Source organism: Equus caballus, chromosome 17 (assembly GCF_041296265.1).
Source record: "Equus caballus isolate H_3958 breed thoroughbred chromosome 17, TB-T2T, whole genome shotgun sequence".
Taxonomy (NCBI): Eukaryota; Metazoa; Chordata; class Mammalia; order Perissodactyla; family Equidae; genus Equus; species Equus caballus.
This window is the reverse complement of record NC_091700.1, coordinates 91,803,321-91,822,473: the sequence shown is the minus strand read 5'-3', so window position 1 is coordinate 91,822,473 and position 19,153 is coordinate 91,803,321. Positions and strand designations below refer to the sequence as shown.

The 19,153-nt window shown below is 43.0% G+C and overlaps 3 protein-coding genes across 20 annotated transcripts in view; 1 reads left to right on the top strand and 2 right to left on the bottom strand.

Moving 5' to 3' along the window:
• The window catches only part of BIVM (basic, immunoglobulin-like variable motif containing), a 37,670-nt gene extending 32,538 nt beyond the window's left edge, over window positions 1-5,132 (bottom strand). For 2 of the 18 annotated variants that reach the window (XM_070239276.1, XM_070239285.1), the window contains exons 1-3: window positions 3,005-3,172; window positions 1,969-2,153; window positions 950-1,015 (exon numbers count right to left, since the gene is read on the bottom strand). The gene's annotated coding sequence lies outside the window, so the exon portion shown is untranslated. 18 annotated transcript variants of the gene reach the window in all.
• Window positions 4,978-18,529, top strand: POGLUT2 (protein O-glucosyltransferase 2). The gene is made up of 10 exons (XM_001493228.5): window positions 4,978-5,159; window positions 6,668-6,873; window positions 8,249-8,454; window positions 8,633-8,710; window positions 11,125-11,297; window positions 11,419-11,656; window positions 12,996-13,205; window positions 15,197-15,286; window positions 16,485-16,592; window positions 18,296-18,529. The coding sequence occupies exons 1-10, from the start codon at window positions 4,978-4,980 to the stop codon at window positions 18,311-18,313; spliced, it is 1,509 nt and encodes a 502-aa protein (XP_001493278.1). The 3' UTR covers window positions 18,314-18,529.
• LOC111768629 (collagen alpha-1(I) chain-like) overlaps window positions 9,745-19,153 on the bottom strand; it is a 23,350-nt gene continuing 13,941 nt past the window's right edge. Inside the window, exons 7-8 of the mRNA XM_070240057.1 lie at window positions 18,874-19,097; window positions 9,745-14,307 (exon numbers count right to left, since the gene is read on the bottom strand). The gene's annotated coding sequence lies outside the window, so the exon portion shown is untranslated. The remainder of the gene's footprint in view (window positions 14,308-18,873; window positions 19,098-19,153) is intronic.

Sequence of the window (19,153 nt, the reverse complement as noted above, 5' to 3'; positions counted from 1 at the left end):
AGGCTACACGGAAATGATGACATAAAATCTATCATACAAATACTGAATGACAAATACTTATGACTAAGACAATAAGAAATAAAGATGATGATTCCCGTAAGAGCCCAGGTACCCTGAGTGTGTGAGAAGAAACCAGTGAAGGTACTGCATGTCCTTCCTGTAATTTAAGGAAACAGAGCTCCATACAAAGAGGACTCCACATATCCTAGAGAAGATTCCATTTTTCTTTTAATTTTTAAGGAATGCTTTTCAAACCTTCAGGTAGTGATTTTTTATAAATTCGTGCAGAGTTTATAGTTATTTGCAGGAGGGTTGGTTTGGCAGGCGTTCACCACCAAAGATGGAACTTCCAATGATTTCATTTTGGAAACTTTCCTTCTCTTTTTGGTCAAGAAATCCTAGGAGTAAGTGTAGTGGATCTCTAGACAGGAAGCTTTAATGCTATCTCCTTCCTCATCTCCTGGTGTGTTGGTGACAGTAGAGGAAGATGCAAAAAGAATCTCAGTACCTAAGGTTGTACAGGCCAAACTCTGAGCTTTTCTGAAGAGTCGGTTTCTCTGATTCTTAACAGATGTCCAAGAGAGTGTTTTCTACTTCTTATCTGTTTCCTTGGGCCTTTCTCTAAACGCCAGTGTGGTGGATAGAGGTGGGTATGGATTTGTGGCATTGGGTTGTGTGGGTGGGTTGTGGTAGAGTGAGGAATGAAAGAGAGTATATGGTCATGGTAAGGGGCAATGAGCAGAAGGCACCAGTTAGTCTGACGGGGGAGACAGGACTGTTCCAAGTGCTGCCCTTGTTATCTCTTCATCTCCAGCTTAGCTTCCACTTTGCCAGAGCTTCCTTCCTCAGACTGAATGGAATTTTGTCTGTGGCACCAGCTCTCTGTGTGGCAGTGTGGAGATGTTATGAAGGATGGTCATTTGGAACATATATAGGGGAATATTCTTACCAAAAACATAGGCAAAGGGAAATTACTGCATTTTCGCACAAAAGGGAGGGCTGAGCTTCCTGGAAGCTAAAAACAAAAAAGAATGTAACACTTAATTAATAAAAAGCTTAACAGTCCAGTTTTGTTTGTTTGTGTTTTGGGTTTGTTTGCTTTTAAATAGTGGTCACCGAACAAGAATGATCTCTCTGGTTGCATTTTTATCAAAAAAAAAGCAAAGATCATCAACATAAGAGTATATTTTAATTGACTATCAATAAAAGCCAAGAGTAACTTAGAGTGGTATAAAAACTTTCTCAGCTGAATCATTGTTTATGGACATTTCTCTTTGAAAAATTGCGTAATATTTATAGATTTTATTACACAAGCAAACAAATTAGAGGAAATATTGCAAAATACCAAAAGATACTACAGAACATAAAAATTATCCAAATCCCATGACCCAAACACTGTTAGTGTCTATTTTCTTTCCTATTATCTGTCTGATCCTATTATCCGTCAGTAAGAGCTCCATGAGGCCAAGGGCACTTGTGTTATTGTGTTCTCTGGCTTTCTTACAAGTGAACTAAGCACAAGTTATTACTAATAACAGAATCATTATAGACCTCAATTATTGTATTATGTTGTAATTACAGCCTCAGGAAATACTAAGGTACAGAGGGGCAGTTTGTCCCTCCACTGAATAGCCTGCAGCTGGCACAGTTTTGCCACAGCTTGTATCTCCTTTTGTCCCTGTTTTTATAAACGATTGCCACCCCTAGCTCCCCCACCCCTGTGAATTGCCATTTCTAATCTGATCTGTGCATAGATATTAGAAAATAAAGCTTGTACATATATATGATCAAACAACTCCCTTGCCTAAAACCCTCTGCTCTCAGAATAAAAAACCAACTCCTGATCCAGCCCCAAGATCTCTACCTTAACTCCAGCACACCCCCTCTCCCCACTTCCTCTCTCTGTGCCCTCCACTCTCCTCCACTGACCACCTTTCCATTCTCTGACTGCTGTCTCCTCCCACTCACCTCCTTTATTTAGTTAATTCTCATTTATCTTTCAGACATCAGCTCAAATGTCACTTTCTGAGGGATGCTTTCTTTGCTCCTCAAACTGGGCCAGGTCATCCTGTGCATACTCTGATAACGTTTCCTTCACAGGTTGCGATTTTTCATTTGTGTGTGTCTGTGTTGATATGATGACTGTCTGCCTCCTGCAAGTATGGTTTTCTTGACTATTGTATTGCCAGTAACCAGCATTTGTAGAAGTCTCATCAACAAAGACTTATTTTTAAGTGCCTACATCAGGCCAGGCATTATGGTAAGCCCCGGATTAGGAGCCTAGATTCCAGGAGGGTTTACCAAAAGTAGTTTTATAAATCAAGAGCTGGAGTTTTAGCCAAGAGACCTCTTCTTCTCCTCTCTGGTTCTCACCTGTGAGAATTGAGGTTCCCTAATCCAAGTAAGTGAGGCTGATGCTATATTAAGATTTACTAATAAGAATGACTGCAGGACCTGAGGCTCAATTTAATGATTTATTCATAAACTCATGTCCCAAGCAACAGAAGTATTGTTTTAACTGTGTGCAAACAAAATTTTATAACATGACCAGCTTTAAATGCACCACTAGAGTAACGATTTTTAAAAGTCACTGGAACCAAGTGTTCTGTAAAATAAAGATTCTATTTGCAAGGCCAATATTCATCGCCTAGGTTACACACACTTTTCCGGTTATATTCTAAAACTGTATTTTTAAGTATCAAGTTTGCTAAGAGAATAAAACATCTTAAAAAGTCTCTTCAGTAAAGGCCTCCACATATGACAACTATTATGATCTGTAGTCTGTACGAAGGCCACTGAGATGCAGGGGCACGTAAGTGACTTCCTAAGGGGGAAAATGGCCCGAGAACCAGAGCCGACGCGCTAAGCCCCAGCCAGCTTAGCCAGCAAGCTCTCCAGCCCAGCCAGCAAGGACCTTCCCTGCCCCGGACCTCTCCCCACGCCCTGCAGGCCCCTTCCCCGGCCAGCCCTCTCCCGGCCGAGGCCGCCAGCCTACGAAGGATACCGGGAGTCCTCCCGCGCCCGGGCCAGCGTCGAGCCCAGGCTCCGGGGGAAGCGAGCGAAGTTCCCACCGCCCTCCGCTACGACGCTCGCGGCGCCGCCGGGCTCGGAGGCCGCCGGGACGGAGGCGACAGTGGCGCAGGCGGGTCTCCGCAGCACCGAGCCGTTGTGTGCGGAGGCGGCGCCAGCTGAGAGGAAGGAGCCCGGCTGCGCCCCCTGCCCGCGCCCCGCCGGCGGCCACCCCGGCCCGCGCGCCACCGCCCCCCGCTGAGGGCCGGGGTCCCCCTCGGCTCCCGCAGCAGCCGAGCAGTTACCGAGGCCTCCTGGCCCCTCTGCCGCCCGCCCTCCCGCCGGAAGCCGCGAGGGGGAGCGGGCGGACGCGGGCGGGGCGACCGCCTCCAAGCCACCCGGGGACCCGGGGACGCTCCGGGTGCCCCAGGCTCCTGGGGAGGTGGGACGCGGGCATTTACTGCCCCCGGCGAAGAGGGAGCCCCCGATTCGAGCTTTTGAATGCACGAGTTGATATCATTACTAATGACAATTGCGAAAAAGAAACCCCCGCCTTGGCCCCGAGCAGGCCTGCTTTGGCTGGCAGGGCCGCCGGCCTAGCTGGGTTTTAGCGCCGGCTGGCAAAGTCGAGAGCGTGGGGGGGGGGGGGGGGGGGGGGATAGGAGGAGGCTCCGAGTTCGGTTTCGGAGCTGACCGTGACACGTCCTGTGGCCACCCTGGCCCCGGGGCGGGCGGGCGGGCGCGAAGGGACGGCGACCGCGTGGAGATGCGCAGAGCAGGAGCCAGCTGCATCCGCGCGGGCCCCTCCAAATCGGGCTTTGTTCCCGAGAGGACTCGTCCCTTCTCTCCCTAGCGCTTCCCTCCACCTTCTGGCCTGGCTCTTCACCCCTACTTCTTCCCGGGAGGACGGGCACCGACGCATGGCCTCCACTAGGACGGCCACAAGGCTCGGGAGAGGCCATGGCCCGGGGCAGCCCAGGCAGCGTTGGCGGCGCCTAGAGCAGGCGGACGGCAGGCCTGGTCGCGGCGCCCGGGATGCTCCGCGGAGGGCCCGGCGCACAGAGCGCAAGGCGCGGGCCGCCACCTCGGCCCCTACCCATAGCCCCCAGTACCTCTGGTCTGTCCGGTGGGGTCGGGTCACTGCGGCCGCGGCGCAGCCCAGCACCGGACCCGGATCACAGCTTCCAGCACGAGGCCCGCGACGCGCCTCAGTTACCCTGGGGCTGGCGTCTCTCGTCCCATTGGAGCGCGCGGGGACAGCGCCCTGGACGGCTGTGCCCGGCGGTACCAGTCGTCAGATGTCATTGACACCACCTTCCTTTCATCGTGTTTTATACCTGCCCTCTGCACGTGCGGAGGATATGGTGACAATTAAAATATATATATCTTATGTGTGCCTCCAGACCCGGCTGCCCCTCTGTTGGGCATCTGGTATTTTTCTGTTCCCTGAAAGCGATGACGGCAAAGTAAATAAATGAGAGATGGTAAGACCTGGCAGGATTTCCTCTAGTCCTGTCGCGAACTACACGTCCCAGGAAGCCCTGGCGCCGGGACGCGTGTCCACTCCGCCATCCACTTGGAGAAGGTCTTACTCAGCCCGGCCCGACGCGTGGGCCAATCCCCTCGCCCTGCACCTTGGGCTGGAACCTGAGACGGATTCGCCCCCAATGATGCTTCAGTTGCAAGAGCAACGCAAGTTTATCATTGTCCCGAGAAAGAGGAGCAGCGTGGTTCTTGCCGGTTTCAGCAGAAGTGCTGGCGTCCTTCAGCTGGGCAAGCCAGCGCTCGGGTTGTAATTTTCCTGGGGAAAGTGGAGACCCGCGCGCCTGCCCAGCATAGCGAACGACACCCCTCGGAGCCGGGTTTGCTGCTGCGATCGGCCAGCGTGCCCCTGCCCAAGCCGCGGCTGGTTCCGTCCACGTCTTACCCTTTATTTATCCGTGGTCATTTCGAGAGTCCGTCTTGTAAATGTTTAGCGTTTTGCTGCTTTACTGCTTCTTTCTGGGGACAGTTCCAGCGCTTGCGGAGACCGGTGGAGAAAGGCGACTGAGCCCAGAGAAGAGCGAAATATGGGGACCCGGGCTAAAAGCAGCTGTCGTCCTTCCCGCGCGCTATTTCTATATTCAGGCGGTGGATACATCAGGAAATAAGTAAGTCGAGAAACGGCTCCCTAACTATTTTGAACTGCAGTTAAAACTTACGGTTTCTCTCTTCAAGTTTATCCGCCTGAGAGCTCGTTTCTCTACAGCAGTTTAAATTCCAGGATATTTGGGCGCTATCTACATCTGTTTGTAACAGTCTTTCCGCGTCCCAATCAGTTTTTCCCTGTAGCTTTAGAAATAATTCCGAATTAGCTCTTTTCCTGAATATTTTGATAGAGATTCCCACACGACGAGGGAGACAAAGCCCCTGCACTTTGCTGGAAGTACTGTGTCCAACTACTTTTGCATAAGCTGTTATAAGGAATTTAAACCCAGTTGTTAAAAACTTGGTTGGTTTCGTCTTTCTCTGGTGCTGCCCTCTGTTTTCACGTACACAGCAGCCAGTAAGCATGTTTTGAAACCCAAAGAGAAACATGAAGCACTACTTGAAACTTTAGAGTTTAGAGGGAAAGTATCAACGTATGAATCTCGTGTTTGTAACAAACGTTTATTTCATTCCATTGAATTCAACAATTAAAATTATACTTAAAACTTATTTTTAGAATTCACAAACTTCTGAGATGATTGTCTTTTTTATTGGTGGATGCTGACAGTGTCTATTTGGTGGGCGGGGGGAATCTTGGGAATAAGAAATTTTCCAAAGCAAAGAAAAGGAAGGTTGTAAATTTTGTCACTTGGTTATAAATAGTACAATTAGGGGACTAATTCCATCATAACAATCTTAGTAGCAAGAGCACTCACTCAAACAAAAACTTATATGTCACTTAATGTCACTTAAATGGTACACTACCTACTGGGTTTTGCCCATGGCTGGGCGTGGTTTATAGTACTGATTTTTTAAAGAATCATTGAGAGAGATTTTTCAAAAGATCCTTATCTTTAAGGCACCATTTGATCACAAATTTCCAGATGTGAGGGGCATGAAATAAATGGTAGGTTGGTAAGAATATTTTTATATATGGAATGCATATGTATATTCTGTGTTTACATAGATTAGTAGTCGTAGCATATTCTCTTGCGATTTTTTTTTTTAAAGATTTTATTTTTTCCTTTTCTCCCCAAATCTCCCCGGTACATAGTTGTATATTCTTCTGTATATTCGTTGTGGGTCCTTCTAGTTGTGGCATGTGGGATGCTGCCTCAGCGTGGTTTGATGAGCAGTACCATGTCCACGCCCAGGATTCGAACCAATGAAACACTGGGCCGCCTGCAGCGGAGCGCGCAAACTTAGCTACTCGGCCACCACGGGGCCAGCCCCTCTTGCGATTTTTCTAATGAAACATTTTTGTTATCTTGGCCATTGTCATCCTCTTCTTCTTTTATTTAATCTCTGATCCATCATATTAATTCTGGTACTAAAAGCATAAAAGAGAAGCAGCAAGCATATGTTAGGGGGAGAATGTGGAGGAGAATAGTAAGGTCCACAGACTGAAGAGCATAATCTTTGTGTGTTTGTTCCTTAAAATAGGCTGTATGTTTTATTGTTCTTATCACAGGTTCACATCTTCTCCGGGTGAAAAGGTGTTCCAGATTAAAATCTCGGCCCCAGATGAACAATTCACTAGAGTTGGAGTCCAGGTTTTAGACCGAAAGGATGGGTCCTTCATAGTAAGATACAGAATGTATGCAAGCTACAAAAATCTGAAGGTAGAGGTTAAATTCCAAGGTCAACATGTAGCCAAATCTCCATATATTTTAAAAGGTAATTTGGAACATAATTTTAAAACAACAGTATTTGAATACAATAATGTATGTCATTCAATCAACAAAAAGAAGTTAGCATGATATTTTTTTCATTTGAAAAATTTCACTTGAGAGCTAAATTAAGAGTCCTGGTAAGAGAGAAATGCAAGATTTGAATGAAAATTATAATTTACTCAAGAGAAAGGAACATGTTCCTGGAGAATTTGCTCCCTGAAGACACAGCATTTGCAAGAATAATCAAGCCATAGCTATGGTCATAGAGGACACTTTCTTAATTGGAGATGTATGACTTAAGTAACTGACAAGTGTTACTGACGTTTGTCCCTCACTTCAGGAAGGGAGAAGGCTTGAACAAGAGGGAGGCATGTTGACTGTTGTTTTTTGTCTTCATTCTGCTACTATTTTTCTAGAGAAATTCTCCCATATTTTATTATATGGGAGGAGAGTACAGCTTTGTTACCTAGAGCCGTATAGTTCCCTCTCAGAGGAGACAGTGACCTGAAACAGTGGGGAAGCAGTAGATATACAGAGACAGAGATCTCCCTTGTCTCCCCACTCCAAGAAAGGCAAACATTTTAAAAAATTTCTAGATTTCTTTCCCACATCCGCCAGGACCACATGGTATAGTATAACTGGCTAAACCTTTAAAAGGTATTCCACTGTTTACTACTGCCTGGGTCAGGTGGGAATCTGAGAATTGTAGAAAGGAATGACCGTAAAATCTCAACTCAGGTTCTGCTATGCTATGTTAGTATGATTTCTATAAACTTATAATTCATTCATTACAATATTAATGAAGTGGAGTGTTTTGAGGGTGACCTTTGCTTCTTTATAATACTTAAAAAAAAAATACCAAGCAGAGTAGGGGTACTTTGTTTACTTGTGTTGCTATTGAGGACAATTCACCCATTGAGAAAAATACCTTAGACACTTTAAGAACCTGTTTGTATAATAGACCATTGAAATATTAATTTCATATCACTTTTGTCTTTCATTAAAATGGATATACTCCTCTGATATCCTTTCACCAATGTTTGGTTATTCTTAAGTACACGAAATCTAAAGAATAGTGGACTATAATAGCCACTGTAGGGCAAAAAATAGTACTCATTGGTGTTCTTTTCAACTCGTGCAAAGCAGGCCTGACTCTGAAAATATCACAAGACTTTACTGTGAAGAGCTGTCAGAACTGACTGACTAGTGATGCCCCAGTGTAATAAAAAATGTTTTTCTTTTAAAATACTCTTTCCATCAAAATGTTCTTCCTATCTAACTGGGCAAAATTTGTGAAGCCGTGTTATGGCTATTTGTTACATGCTTTGCATGCTGAGTGAAATTATTACTGTGATATTTTGTTACCTGTGTGTAACTAGGGCCGGTTTATCACGAGAATTGTGACTGTCCTTTGGAAGATAGTGCAGCCTGGCTACAGGAGATGAGCTGCCCAGAAACCATTACCCAGATTCAGAGAGATCTGGCACATTTCCCTACCGTTGATCCAGAAAAGATTGCAACAGAAATCCCAAAAAGATTTGGACAAAGGCAGAGCTTGTGTCACTATACCCTGAAGGATAACAAGGTACAATTCATCACTGAGGTTTGCCTGTTTGTCTTGAGTTACTTTGTTTTGTCCATTTGGCTACAAGTAGCTACAGAGGTTTATTAAAAATCAGTCTGAGGATCATTGTGATAAGCTTTACCTTAGTGAAGCCTGTGGTACTTTTAGACTAACATAAAAACATGTTCATCTCTTTTAGGTTTATATCAAGACTCATGGTGAACATGTAGGTTTTAGAATTTTCATGGATGCCATACTACTTTCTCTGACCAGAAAAGTAAGTATTTCCTTTCTCTTAGGTGTAATAGACAATTTAAGCCCAGGTTTTACAATATAATTTTTTTTTTTTTGAGGAAGATTAGCCCTGAGCTAACTACTGCCAGTCCTCCTCTTTTCTTTTTTTTTTGCTGAGGAAGCCTGGCCCTGAGCTAATATCCATGCCCATCTTCCTCTCCTTTATATGTGGGATGCCTGCCACAGCATGGCGTGCCAAGCAGTGTCATGTCCGCACCCAGGATCCGAATCAGCGAACCCCGGGCCACCAAGAAGCGGAACATGTGAACTTAACTGCTGTGCCACTGGGCCGGCCCATACAATATAATTTTTCAAAATAAAAATAACACTATCAGGGGTGTTCTATTGTAGAACTTTATTGTAATACTATTCTGAAGTTTTATGTCATGTAGGATACCTGTATTAATTTCCTAGTACTGCTGCAACAAAGTACCACAAACTCATGGCTTTAAAACAGCAGAAATTTATTCTTTCACAGTTCTGGAGCCTGGAGTCCAAAATCAAGGTGCCAGCAGGGCCATGCTCCCTCTAAAACCTGTGAGGAAGAATGCTTCCTATCTTTTGGTGATGGCTGGCAACCCTTGGCATCCCTTGGTTTGCAACTGCATCACTCCATTTGCTCTCTGTTGTCACATGACTTGCTCCCTTTGGGTCTCCATGTCTTTACTTCTCACAGGGTCATCAGTCATATTGAATTAAGGGGCCATGCTACTCCAGTATGACCTCATCTTAACTAATTATATCTGCAATGACCCCATTTCCAAATAAGGTCATTCTGAGATACTGGGGTTTAAGACTTCAGCATATTTTTTGGAGGACAGAATTCAACCCATAGCAATACCTTATAGAGAAAAGTGTCTTATAATAAAATCATTTTGGTACTAAATCTACTTTGAGCCCAAACAAGATTTTCCATATGCTGAATCCTCTTCCTTGGTATAATGTGCTTTAGCAGGGTTCTAGAGGAGTATTTTGACAGTGATAGTAAAATGGCTGATATGAAAAAGAATACCAACATTTTTACCAATTGCTTAACAGCTGTTTATTGAATAATCTATGTGCATGTCTTGACTAAATTACTCATGGAAAATCATAGTACCCTTCTCTAGATTGCAAAGCATTTGCAGTAAGTTAATTCTGAATGTAGGTAGTTATATAGCATCAATATTTTGCCTCCTTTAAGCTAAGACATCAGAGTGCTGGCAAGTTTTTCTTGCTCATCTGTTGCATTCCATGGAAAAATGATGTTCTTCAGGACTCCAGTTTCTCAAGATGCTTTTCAGACTGACCAATACAGTTCTTGCCTAAAAAATATAACTCATTTTACAAATACCCTAAGTGTTTTCCCATGTCTAGATAAAACAGGTCTTTTCAACATGTTTGTGCCACTTCCCAGTAGAGGCAGCCTAGCTTGGAAGTTACTAGTGCTGACTTTGGTGTTGGGTTTCCAGAGTTCAAATCCTGATCCCACCACCTTGCTGGGGTGTATTTTTTAAATGGAAGCATCTGTCTCATTAACAAAGAACTAGAGTTAGAGTCCCAAGTGCTATTTGTTGTCATTATTTGCTAGTAATTCTCTTTCTCTCTTTGATCATCTTAGAGTCTCTTGTCAACATGAGAACAGAGATTACCTTTGTCATTTCATCCCTTTGGAAGCAAATTTATTGGCCAATTTGGGCACCATAGAAAGAAAATCTAGTATACTTACACATATGACAATGTTCTGAAAAGTTACCTACTATTCAAATCAAGGTAATTGTCATTACCTGAAGGTTGTAAAGTTGGCCTTTCATTCGGTCCAATTTCTAATTTTTATTGTGTTTCATTGCTCACTGGGTGGTCTGGCAGTGCCACGGGACAGAATGTAACTAATGAGCATAGCCAAGGTTAAAAGGCAGGTAAGTGCCCCCCAGGGAAGAGAGCAGTGCAGGATTCGAGGTTGCTGGGAACAGACAGCAGGCACACCAGGCTCAAGTGGTCCAGCATTTACTTATAGCAGAGGAGAGAGAGCACACAGGCAATGCAGTGGACCCCCATAGCCAGCAGATCCACTTGGCAGCCACTTGGCAGTGTGGCTGCGTGCACCTCACTTCCTGCTGCAGTAGAAGCTCCCTGGACCCTCCCTGTGGGTCCACAAACTCGGGGCATGCCTGAGGGTCATTGGTGCCCATGCTTAAACAGAACAAAAAGAGTACATTCCCTCACAAAGCCATAAGCCCAGCCCAGACTAGAAGGATTCCTTATGTCTTGGTAAGGAAGTATGCCAGGCCCAAGGCCCATCCTCATGTAGCCAACAAAGACTGCATACACGAGACTGCCTTTCCCAACACATTGGTAAATAGAAGGTATTACGTAAAGCTAGAAATGTGAATGAGCTCTTTGCTTTCTTTTTCCTAGGTGAAGATGCCAGATGCAGAGTTTTTTGTTAATTTGGGAGACTGGCCTTTGGAAAAAAAGAAATCCAGTTCACACATCCATCCAATCTTTTCCTGGTGTGGTTCCACGGATTCCAAGGATATTGTGATGCCCACCTATGACTTGACTGACTCTGTTCTAGAAACCATGGGCCGGTGAGAGATGGGTCACAGATGACCCAGAGACTTGGTTTTCTCTCCTTGGTGAGTTCTTTCCCAACAGCCTTTGTGAGGTGACGGTTTGGGAGGAAAATCTGTTGCACTTTCTGTCTTCCAGAGTAAGTCTGGATATGATGTCTGTGCAAGGGAACACAGGTCCTCCCTGGGAAAGCAAAAACTCCACAGCCGTCTGGAGAGGGCGAGACAGCCGGAAAGAGAGACTGGAGCTGGTTAAACTCAGCAGAAAACACCCAGAACTCATCGATGCTGCTTTCACCAACTTTTTCTTCTTTAAACACGATGAAAGCCTATATGGTCCCATTGTGAAACACATTTCATTTTTTGATTTCTTCAAGGTATAACATTGTCCGTGGCCAGTCCTTTTTGTTTTTCCAAATACCTTCATTTGAGGGAGGGAAGTGGAGGCCTATAAATTAGAGGATGGGAGAGATGAGCACAAAACCTAGTGACTGTCAAGGCATGGGGCCCCGGGGACTGGTTTGGCAACATGGGTTGTCCTCAGTCCCCAGCCCTGACATTAAATATGCATCAAGGAAGCTTGGGACCTGGGTAGAACTATAATTTTTTCCCCAACTGACCCTCAAGATAAGCACATTTCAGCTCCAAATCTTTTCTTATTAATAAATACATGTAAATGACTTCACAAATACTTCTCCCCAGAACCATAGCCTCGCAACAGACTAAAGAAGATAGAAACCAGGTGTCTCTTAGCAGGACTTCTGATGGGGAAATGTCTTGAAACCCAGATGTTCTGTCTGGGAATTCTGGGATTGGGGAGTACATTCTGTGTGTAGAATGTGGATTGCTCATGTTTCCCAGGGAGGGATCCTTTTTCTAACAACTTCTCTCAGGCAGTGGGACACTGCCCTATTCTCTAGGTTCTTTGAAGCCCCGTGTGATGGGGAGAAAGGTTGACAAAAGCAATCACCTGTCCTCTGTATGTGGGAAGGCAGGTGATTAGCAAGCTCTGTCTGTGCGGTAGATGGCCAGGTTTTCTTTTGCTGGGTTACATGGCAGCAGATGGACCTAAAGAATCCCCTCACTTGAATGGTTAGTGTTTCTTCCACATGCATATCACAAAGGTTTTTGCAAGAAATGGTTATAACCAGAGAGAGCTGATCCAGCCCTCCCTCCTGAGAGGGTGTTCTTTCAGGCCTTTGCTTTGTTCCCACCTGTTGAATTTGCTGCAGCTAAAGACTATTAATTACCACAGTGCAGTGAATATTTTTATTCACAGATGTTCTCGCCCCAGGGCTTGCTAATTTCCTTAAGACTTGTGTGTGGCCATCTGATAGTTAAAAGGTATGGTTAACATGGCAGAGAGTGTGCCGTTGTCAGGTGCTCGCATGCAATCAGTAAAGTAGTAGAGGGATTACGAAGTCATGATAAATCTGTCTTTCCTTAGGTTGTGGCCAAAGGACCACAGTTTATTGGCTGCTTCAATGTCAGACTTCTCGCCCCTTTATGAAACTTGGGAGAACATCAAAATAAGCCATTAGCTCTTATCAGGGTGTTATATAATAGCACTTACTAAATGGCGAAGGCAGAGGGCAAGATCTGGCCAGTGTGTATCTGAGGATGATGAGGGTTTTTTTGTGGAAACAGGAGGAGAATAAAGAGAATGGAGAAAAGGAAATTTAGTGGAGGTTCTTATACTTCACTGCTGTTTTGCAGCATAAATACCAAATAAACGTCGATGGCACTGTCGCAGCGTATCGCCTGCCCTATCTGCTAGTCGGTGACAGTGTTGTGCTGAAGCAGGACTCCATCTACTACGAACACTTCTACAATGAGCTGCAGCCCTGGAAACACTACATTCCAGTTAAAAGCAACCTGAGCGATCTCCTAGAAAAACTTAAATGGGCAAAAGATCACGATGAAGAGGTAAGGTCAGTCTCTGTGTACGCCACTGTCAGGTTCATTTTAATTGTCTTGTGCCTGGCAAGCATTCGGGCTGCTCGATATAGACCTCTCATCTAAATAGGATGCTGCTTCCCCATGGCTAGCACAGTTCCCTTCAGGGTGAGCACAGGCATTAACTGTCCACTCTGCACGTGAAACAAAAAGCTAGACCTTGGCCTTGATTCTGCTCTCGCTTTTAGTCAGGTTGATCTGAGCCCCCAGCACTGCCTCATCTCTACTAGCAAGATAAAAATTAAGACGGCCATCCTGGCAGGAGTAAAAACTAACTATTTGGTGGATTAAAATGAGGGACACGGCATGATGTAAACTTCAAACTAATTGCTGAAAATTGTTAAGGCAGTGCATCAAGATTCATCTTGCATTTACTTTGCAAAGTCATTGTTACTTCTTTTAATGTTTACCTTCTCTCTACAAGAGAAGCTTGATTCTAGAAGGTCCAATATGATTTCTTTAACTTTCAAGGCCTTTTTCTTTTTTTAATTGAAGTATAGTTGACATACAACATTATGTTAGTTTCAGGTGTACAACATGGTGATTCAACATTTATACACATTACGAAGTGATCATCATGATAGTCTAGTAACCATCTGTCAACATACATAGTTATTACAGTATTATTGACTATATTCCCTGTGCTGTATATTACATCCCTGTGACTTATTTTATAACTGGAAGTTTGTACCTCTTAATCCGTTTTAACCAACTCTCCCATCCCCCTTCCCTCTGGCAACCACCAGTTTGTTCTCCAGATCTATGAATCTGTTTCTGTTTTGTTTGTTCATTTGTTTTATGTTTTTAGATACCACATATAAATGAAATCATACAGTATTTGTCTCTCTCTGTCTGTCTTAGCTCACTTAGCATAATATCCTCTAGGTCCATCCATGTTGTCGCAAATGGCAAGATTTCATTCCTTTTTATGGCTGAGTAATATTCCATTGTGTGCGGAATCTTCTTTATTCATTCTTTATGGATAAATCTTCTTTATCCATTCATCTTCTTTATCCATTCTTCTATCAGTGGACACTTAGGTTGCTTCCATATCTGGCTATTGTAAATAATGCTGCAATGAACATAGGGGTGCATATATCTTTTCAAATTAGTGTTTTTGTTTTCTTCAGGGAAATATCCAAAAATGGAATTGCTGGATCATATGGTAGTAAAGAACTCTCATAACTCATTATCAAAAAAGGAACAATTTGAGGCCAGCCCAGTGGCATAGTGGTTGGTTTCTCATGCTTCTCTTTGGCAGCCCAGGGTTCACCGGTTTGGATCCCGGGTGTTGACTACACACCACTTACCAAGCCATGCTGTGGCAGACATCCCACATATAAAACAAAGGAACATGGCCACAGATGTTAGCTCAGGGCCAAGCTTCCTCAGCAAAAAGAGGAGGATTGGTGGCGGATGTTAGCTCAGGGCTAATCTTCCTCAAAAAATAAATTAAAAAAAGTTTAAAAACAAACAATTTGATTAAAAACTGGTCAAAAGACCTGAATAGAAATTTTTATGAAGAAGACATACAGATGGCCTATATACACATGAAAAGATGCTCAGCGTCACTAATTATCAGGGAAATGCAAATCCAAACCACAATGAAATATCACCTCACACCTGTCAGAATGGCTATCATCAAAATAACAACAAATAACAAGTGTTGGCAAGGATGTGGAGAAAAGAGAACCCCTGTGCACTGTTGGTGGGAGTGTAAATTGCTCCAGCCACTATGGAAAACAGTATGGAGGGTCCTCAAAAAATCAAACTTTCAAGTCTTAGAAACCTACCTTTAGTTTGAACAAACATACTCTGATATTAAATGTTCCCTTTACCACATAAGACTGCCTCCAAAGATATTTTTCCCTTTATTATCCCACTATACGTGTACTCTGAAGATTGATTTGCGTATGTCTGCATAGGACAAAACATTTAATTAAAGGATTTTTCCCCCCTAGGCCAAGAAGATAGCAAAAGCAGGACAAGAATTTGCAAGAAATAATCTCATGGGTGATGACATATTCTGTTATTATTTTAAACTTTTCCAGGTCAGTATTTTCTAAGAAAATAGACATGCAACTTGTAATTAGACATGTTAAGAGCTGTGGCATGTTAATATTTCACTTAATTTCTAAAAGTATATTAATATAAGGAGATATATGTACACCTCTTTGGGAAAAAACCATGGACCAATATTAAATAATATTGAAAATAGTACGAAACCAAGATTCGCTAATGGAGAATGCTGCAACATTGAGGGGAAAGTGTTAATGGCAGAACTGTGTGCTGTATGGTTGGGAAATTGGCGTCATCTGATCCTGTAAAGTTACTGTGTACACATTCTTATTTTCTCTTTGTACAATCTTGCTTGCTGCCTTACCGTTTCTTTGTCTAAACAGTGCAAGGTATGTTTCGACCCGTTGTGCTGACCTCCTATGAGCCATGACTTCTCTTGGAAACTGTTTTCGGGACCTAAGCATTTAGAGATTGTAATCAAAGCATATCTGACAATTTGAAAGTTTCCTTTAAAAAAAATACAGTGGTAAACAAGTAATTTGCTAATAATAGTACTAAATCTAAGTTAAAATTTTTTTATCTGAGAATTGCAGATATTGAGCCCCATATCTTAGGCTCTGCTACAGAACACAGTTGGTCTATTTCTGGTCTGCACTGGTTTTAACTTTCCCCGGGGATGGTGAAGAGATAGCAGGGTGAAATGTGTCAACTGAAGGAGCAGGGCCCTGGGGGCAGAAGGGGGGATTTACTATCTGAATTCCTAAAGATCCACAGGGTAGTGTTCATTCATTCAACTCACAGACACTAGAGCATGAACACCTAGCCCACAGCGGAACCCAGAGGGAGCACATAATCACTGAAGATGGTGACTGATGCTGTGCAAACCGTGGTGGGTAAGGCAGAAATAGTCTCTGTCCTCAAATTCCCAGAATAGGGAAGATCACGTGCACAATTATTTTCACTACAAGGCAGCAGGTGGTAATAAGCAAGTTGTACAAATGAAGGATAGAATAGAGATCGCTTAGCAATAGGCAGTCAATGTCCAAAGGACAGCCACCTCTCAGAAGCTCTGCTGTTGGGTGTTTAAGTGGGGTATGGAGGACTTTGTATATCACCTGTTGACACATGTGAGTTAAATGGACCATATTCTGGCAAATTCCAGTGTATCTGATTTGGTAAAAGTGCTTTGAGTGTTATATAAGGAATGCTTTTGTATTGTTGCCTATACAGGAATATGCCAGTTTACAAGTGAGTGAGCCCCAAATCCGAGAGGGCATGAAGAGGGTAGAACCACAGACCGAGGATGACCTCTTTCCTTGCACGTGCCATAGGAAACAGGTAACCGGAACTGACCTTCTGGCCAATGTCAGAGTAAGGACTAGCGCTGACCCAAGTCCTCATTTATCCCTTTAGTCTTTCAGTCAGGCAACAGCTATTTGAGCTCCTCCTAGGGCCTCTAAGCAATTCAGTCTACCTGAGAGGCAGATACAATAGATAACAACAAGGTGAAAGAAAGATAAGTGAGAAGACACAGGAGCTCCTGGCAAGTGAGAAAGGCCTTTTAATGTGAGAATTCAGATCATGTGGCATTTAAATACGGATTTCCAGTTTGAAAAGTATTTTCCCACGCATCATCTAGTAGCCTCATCTCCTTGTGAGATAAGTGTGGCAAAGTTCATCATCCCAAATTTAGAGATGAAGAAATATATGGCCATGATTATTCATGTTAACAGATTATTCATTTAAAAGCAGTCTGTTGATAACTACTATGTACTGTTTCATTTATAAAAGGCAGATTCACATATGGACTTGTCAGGCTAAAAAGACCTTAGAACTCATCCAGTAAACGCTTTCATTTTATGGTTAACAAAACTAAATCCAAAGAAGAATTTAGCTCAGAATCATCTAACTGGATTATAGCAAAGCAAGAACCAAAAACCAGTCTCTTATCTTCAAGTGTGTGCATGGTTGTGTATGAAGACATCATGTGGCAGGGAAGGGTTATTTTGATTATAGTTCTTTTTTGTTTGAAGGAATATATATTGTATAAACTGTGATTATATTATTTATTTATAATATAAATAATATATAACATATATTATTTATATATATATAATATGCTAGCTCGACATTATTTTAAGCAACATCACCATGTCTCTGAATGCACAAACTCAAAATTGTGGTATTGTAACCAAAGTTGAGAAGGCAGATTTGGCAATTATTATGTCTGCCTCTCAAGGGGGTTTAAAAGGAATAAGAGGACCACTAGCCACAGTGGTGTGATGGAACCAGGTCATACAAGCTCACTGATTGTTGAGATTTAGGAATTTTGCACAGTGGTGAAATTTTAGTAGTTTGGAATCTGGTGAGAGTAGTTACACCATGACAACAGTACATGCTATAAATCAGAGTTTTGGTTGTTTTGTTTTTTTGGAGAACTGATCTGCCACTAACTAACTAGACCTCAGAAGTGATATTTCATCAGCATTAACCCTTCTCAGTGCTGGGAAGCCATAAAATCAGTTAAAGCCAAAAGAGAAATTGCCAGAATTGAAGCATACCCCCTCAAGAATTTTGTGATTTGGTATCAGAACGCTTCTGTGGGCTCCAAATGAAACTGGGCAGCTTCCTTCCTCCACTCCTCTTTTTTATTTTTTATCTTTGTCTAAGTGATTTTAATGGATGCCAAATCATATCTTCCACTGATTTGTGGAAGTTAGGGACCAGAATGAAAGCTTTGTTTATTTCTTCCTTATTGTCTGCTCGAGCCGTTCACTGATAGCATCCCTAACACAAGGCCCTTTACAGTAATACATACCCTTAGAAGTTTGAGTTTCCCATCAATAGCTCTGTAAAACACAATGTGACTTGACTCATGGGTGATTCCAACAATACTCCTAGGCCCTACAAGCCTCTAGCAGTAACTTGGCCTTTTTTCCTTCTTTCATCTTCAAGGGAAAATAATTAATAGACCAGCGTAAGCCTCCTTGACTCATGTAAGACTTCTTTCTGGCTCTAAATATTTTGCTTCTTAATTGCAGACCAAAGATGAACTCTGATACGCAAAATACCTTCCCTTCAAATAATGGTGCTCCGAAGACTCTTGTTAACTGAAAAGAAGACTGTTTTTTAAATATTAATTCCATGGACAATATAAAATCTGCTCTGTAATTGTCTGGATTGTGAAGATATGTTTCTTCTTATTATGCAGTATTCCCATGACTGTCCTTTACAGCACATTTTTAGAATTTTATAATAAAACCACTTATTTTAAAGCCCTGTGTTATGCTAATTATTAGCTGTTTTTGGACCATGGAGCAGTAAAAAGAAATGGAGTCTGGGTCCTGGACTCAGTGTGGAGCATCACAGTAGCCACCACCTACTCAGACATGTGGTCTACATGACAAAGCAATAAACCTCTGTCTTTAGGCCATTATTATTTGGATATTAATTTGGATACTCACAGCCAAACCCAATGCTAACTAAGATGTTTTACTCGGCCTTTCATAATCTGGCCTCTGCCTGCATCTTTAATCCAGTCTCTCACCCCTTCCTCATATGTACCCTGTAGTCCAGCAAAACCACTCCTTTCCTGTTCTCTCAATGCCTTGTTTCTTACCTTGGCCTGGAATGCCATGACCCTCTCTTCTTCAGGCTTAGATATCCTTCAGTGCTCGTTCCAGGAATCTCCTCTGAATGTCTCCATCTGCAAACTTCTATCACTGTATTTTCCGTGCTATGTGGTATCTTCTAGGCAGGTGTCTCTCTCCCGTACCAGATTTTAAGCAATTTGACTAGAGAGACCATGCTCCTCTTCTGTGTAATCTAACAGAGTACCTGCAACTAGAAAGGCTCGATAAATATGGAATGGATGAATGAATGACTAAATGAATGAAAAT

Bases quoted from the DNA above. Each gene is read 5' to 3' on its own strand.
- POGLUT2 (XM_001493228.5), top strand. From the start codon at position 4,978: ATGTTTAGCGTTTTGCTGCTTTACTGCTTCTTTCTGGGGACAGTTCCA. The intron at 5,160-6,667 runs GTAAGTCGAGAA...TTCTTATCACAG, and splicing joins GTGGATACATCAGGAAATAA to GTTCACATCTTCTCCGGGTG. The intron at 11,298-11,418 runs GTGAGAGATGGG...TCTGTCTTCCAG, and splicing joins GTTCTAGAAACCATGGGCCG to AGTAAGTCTGGATATGATGT.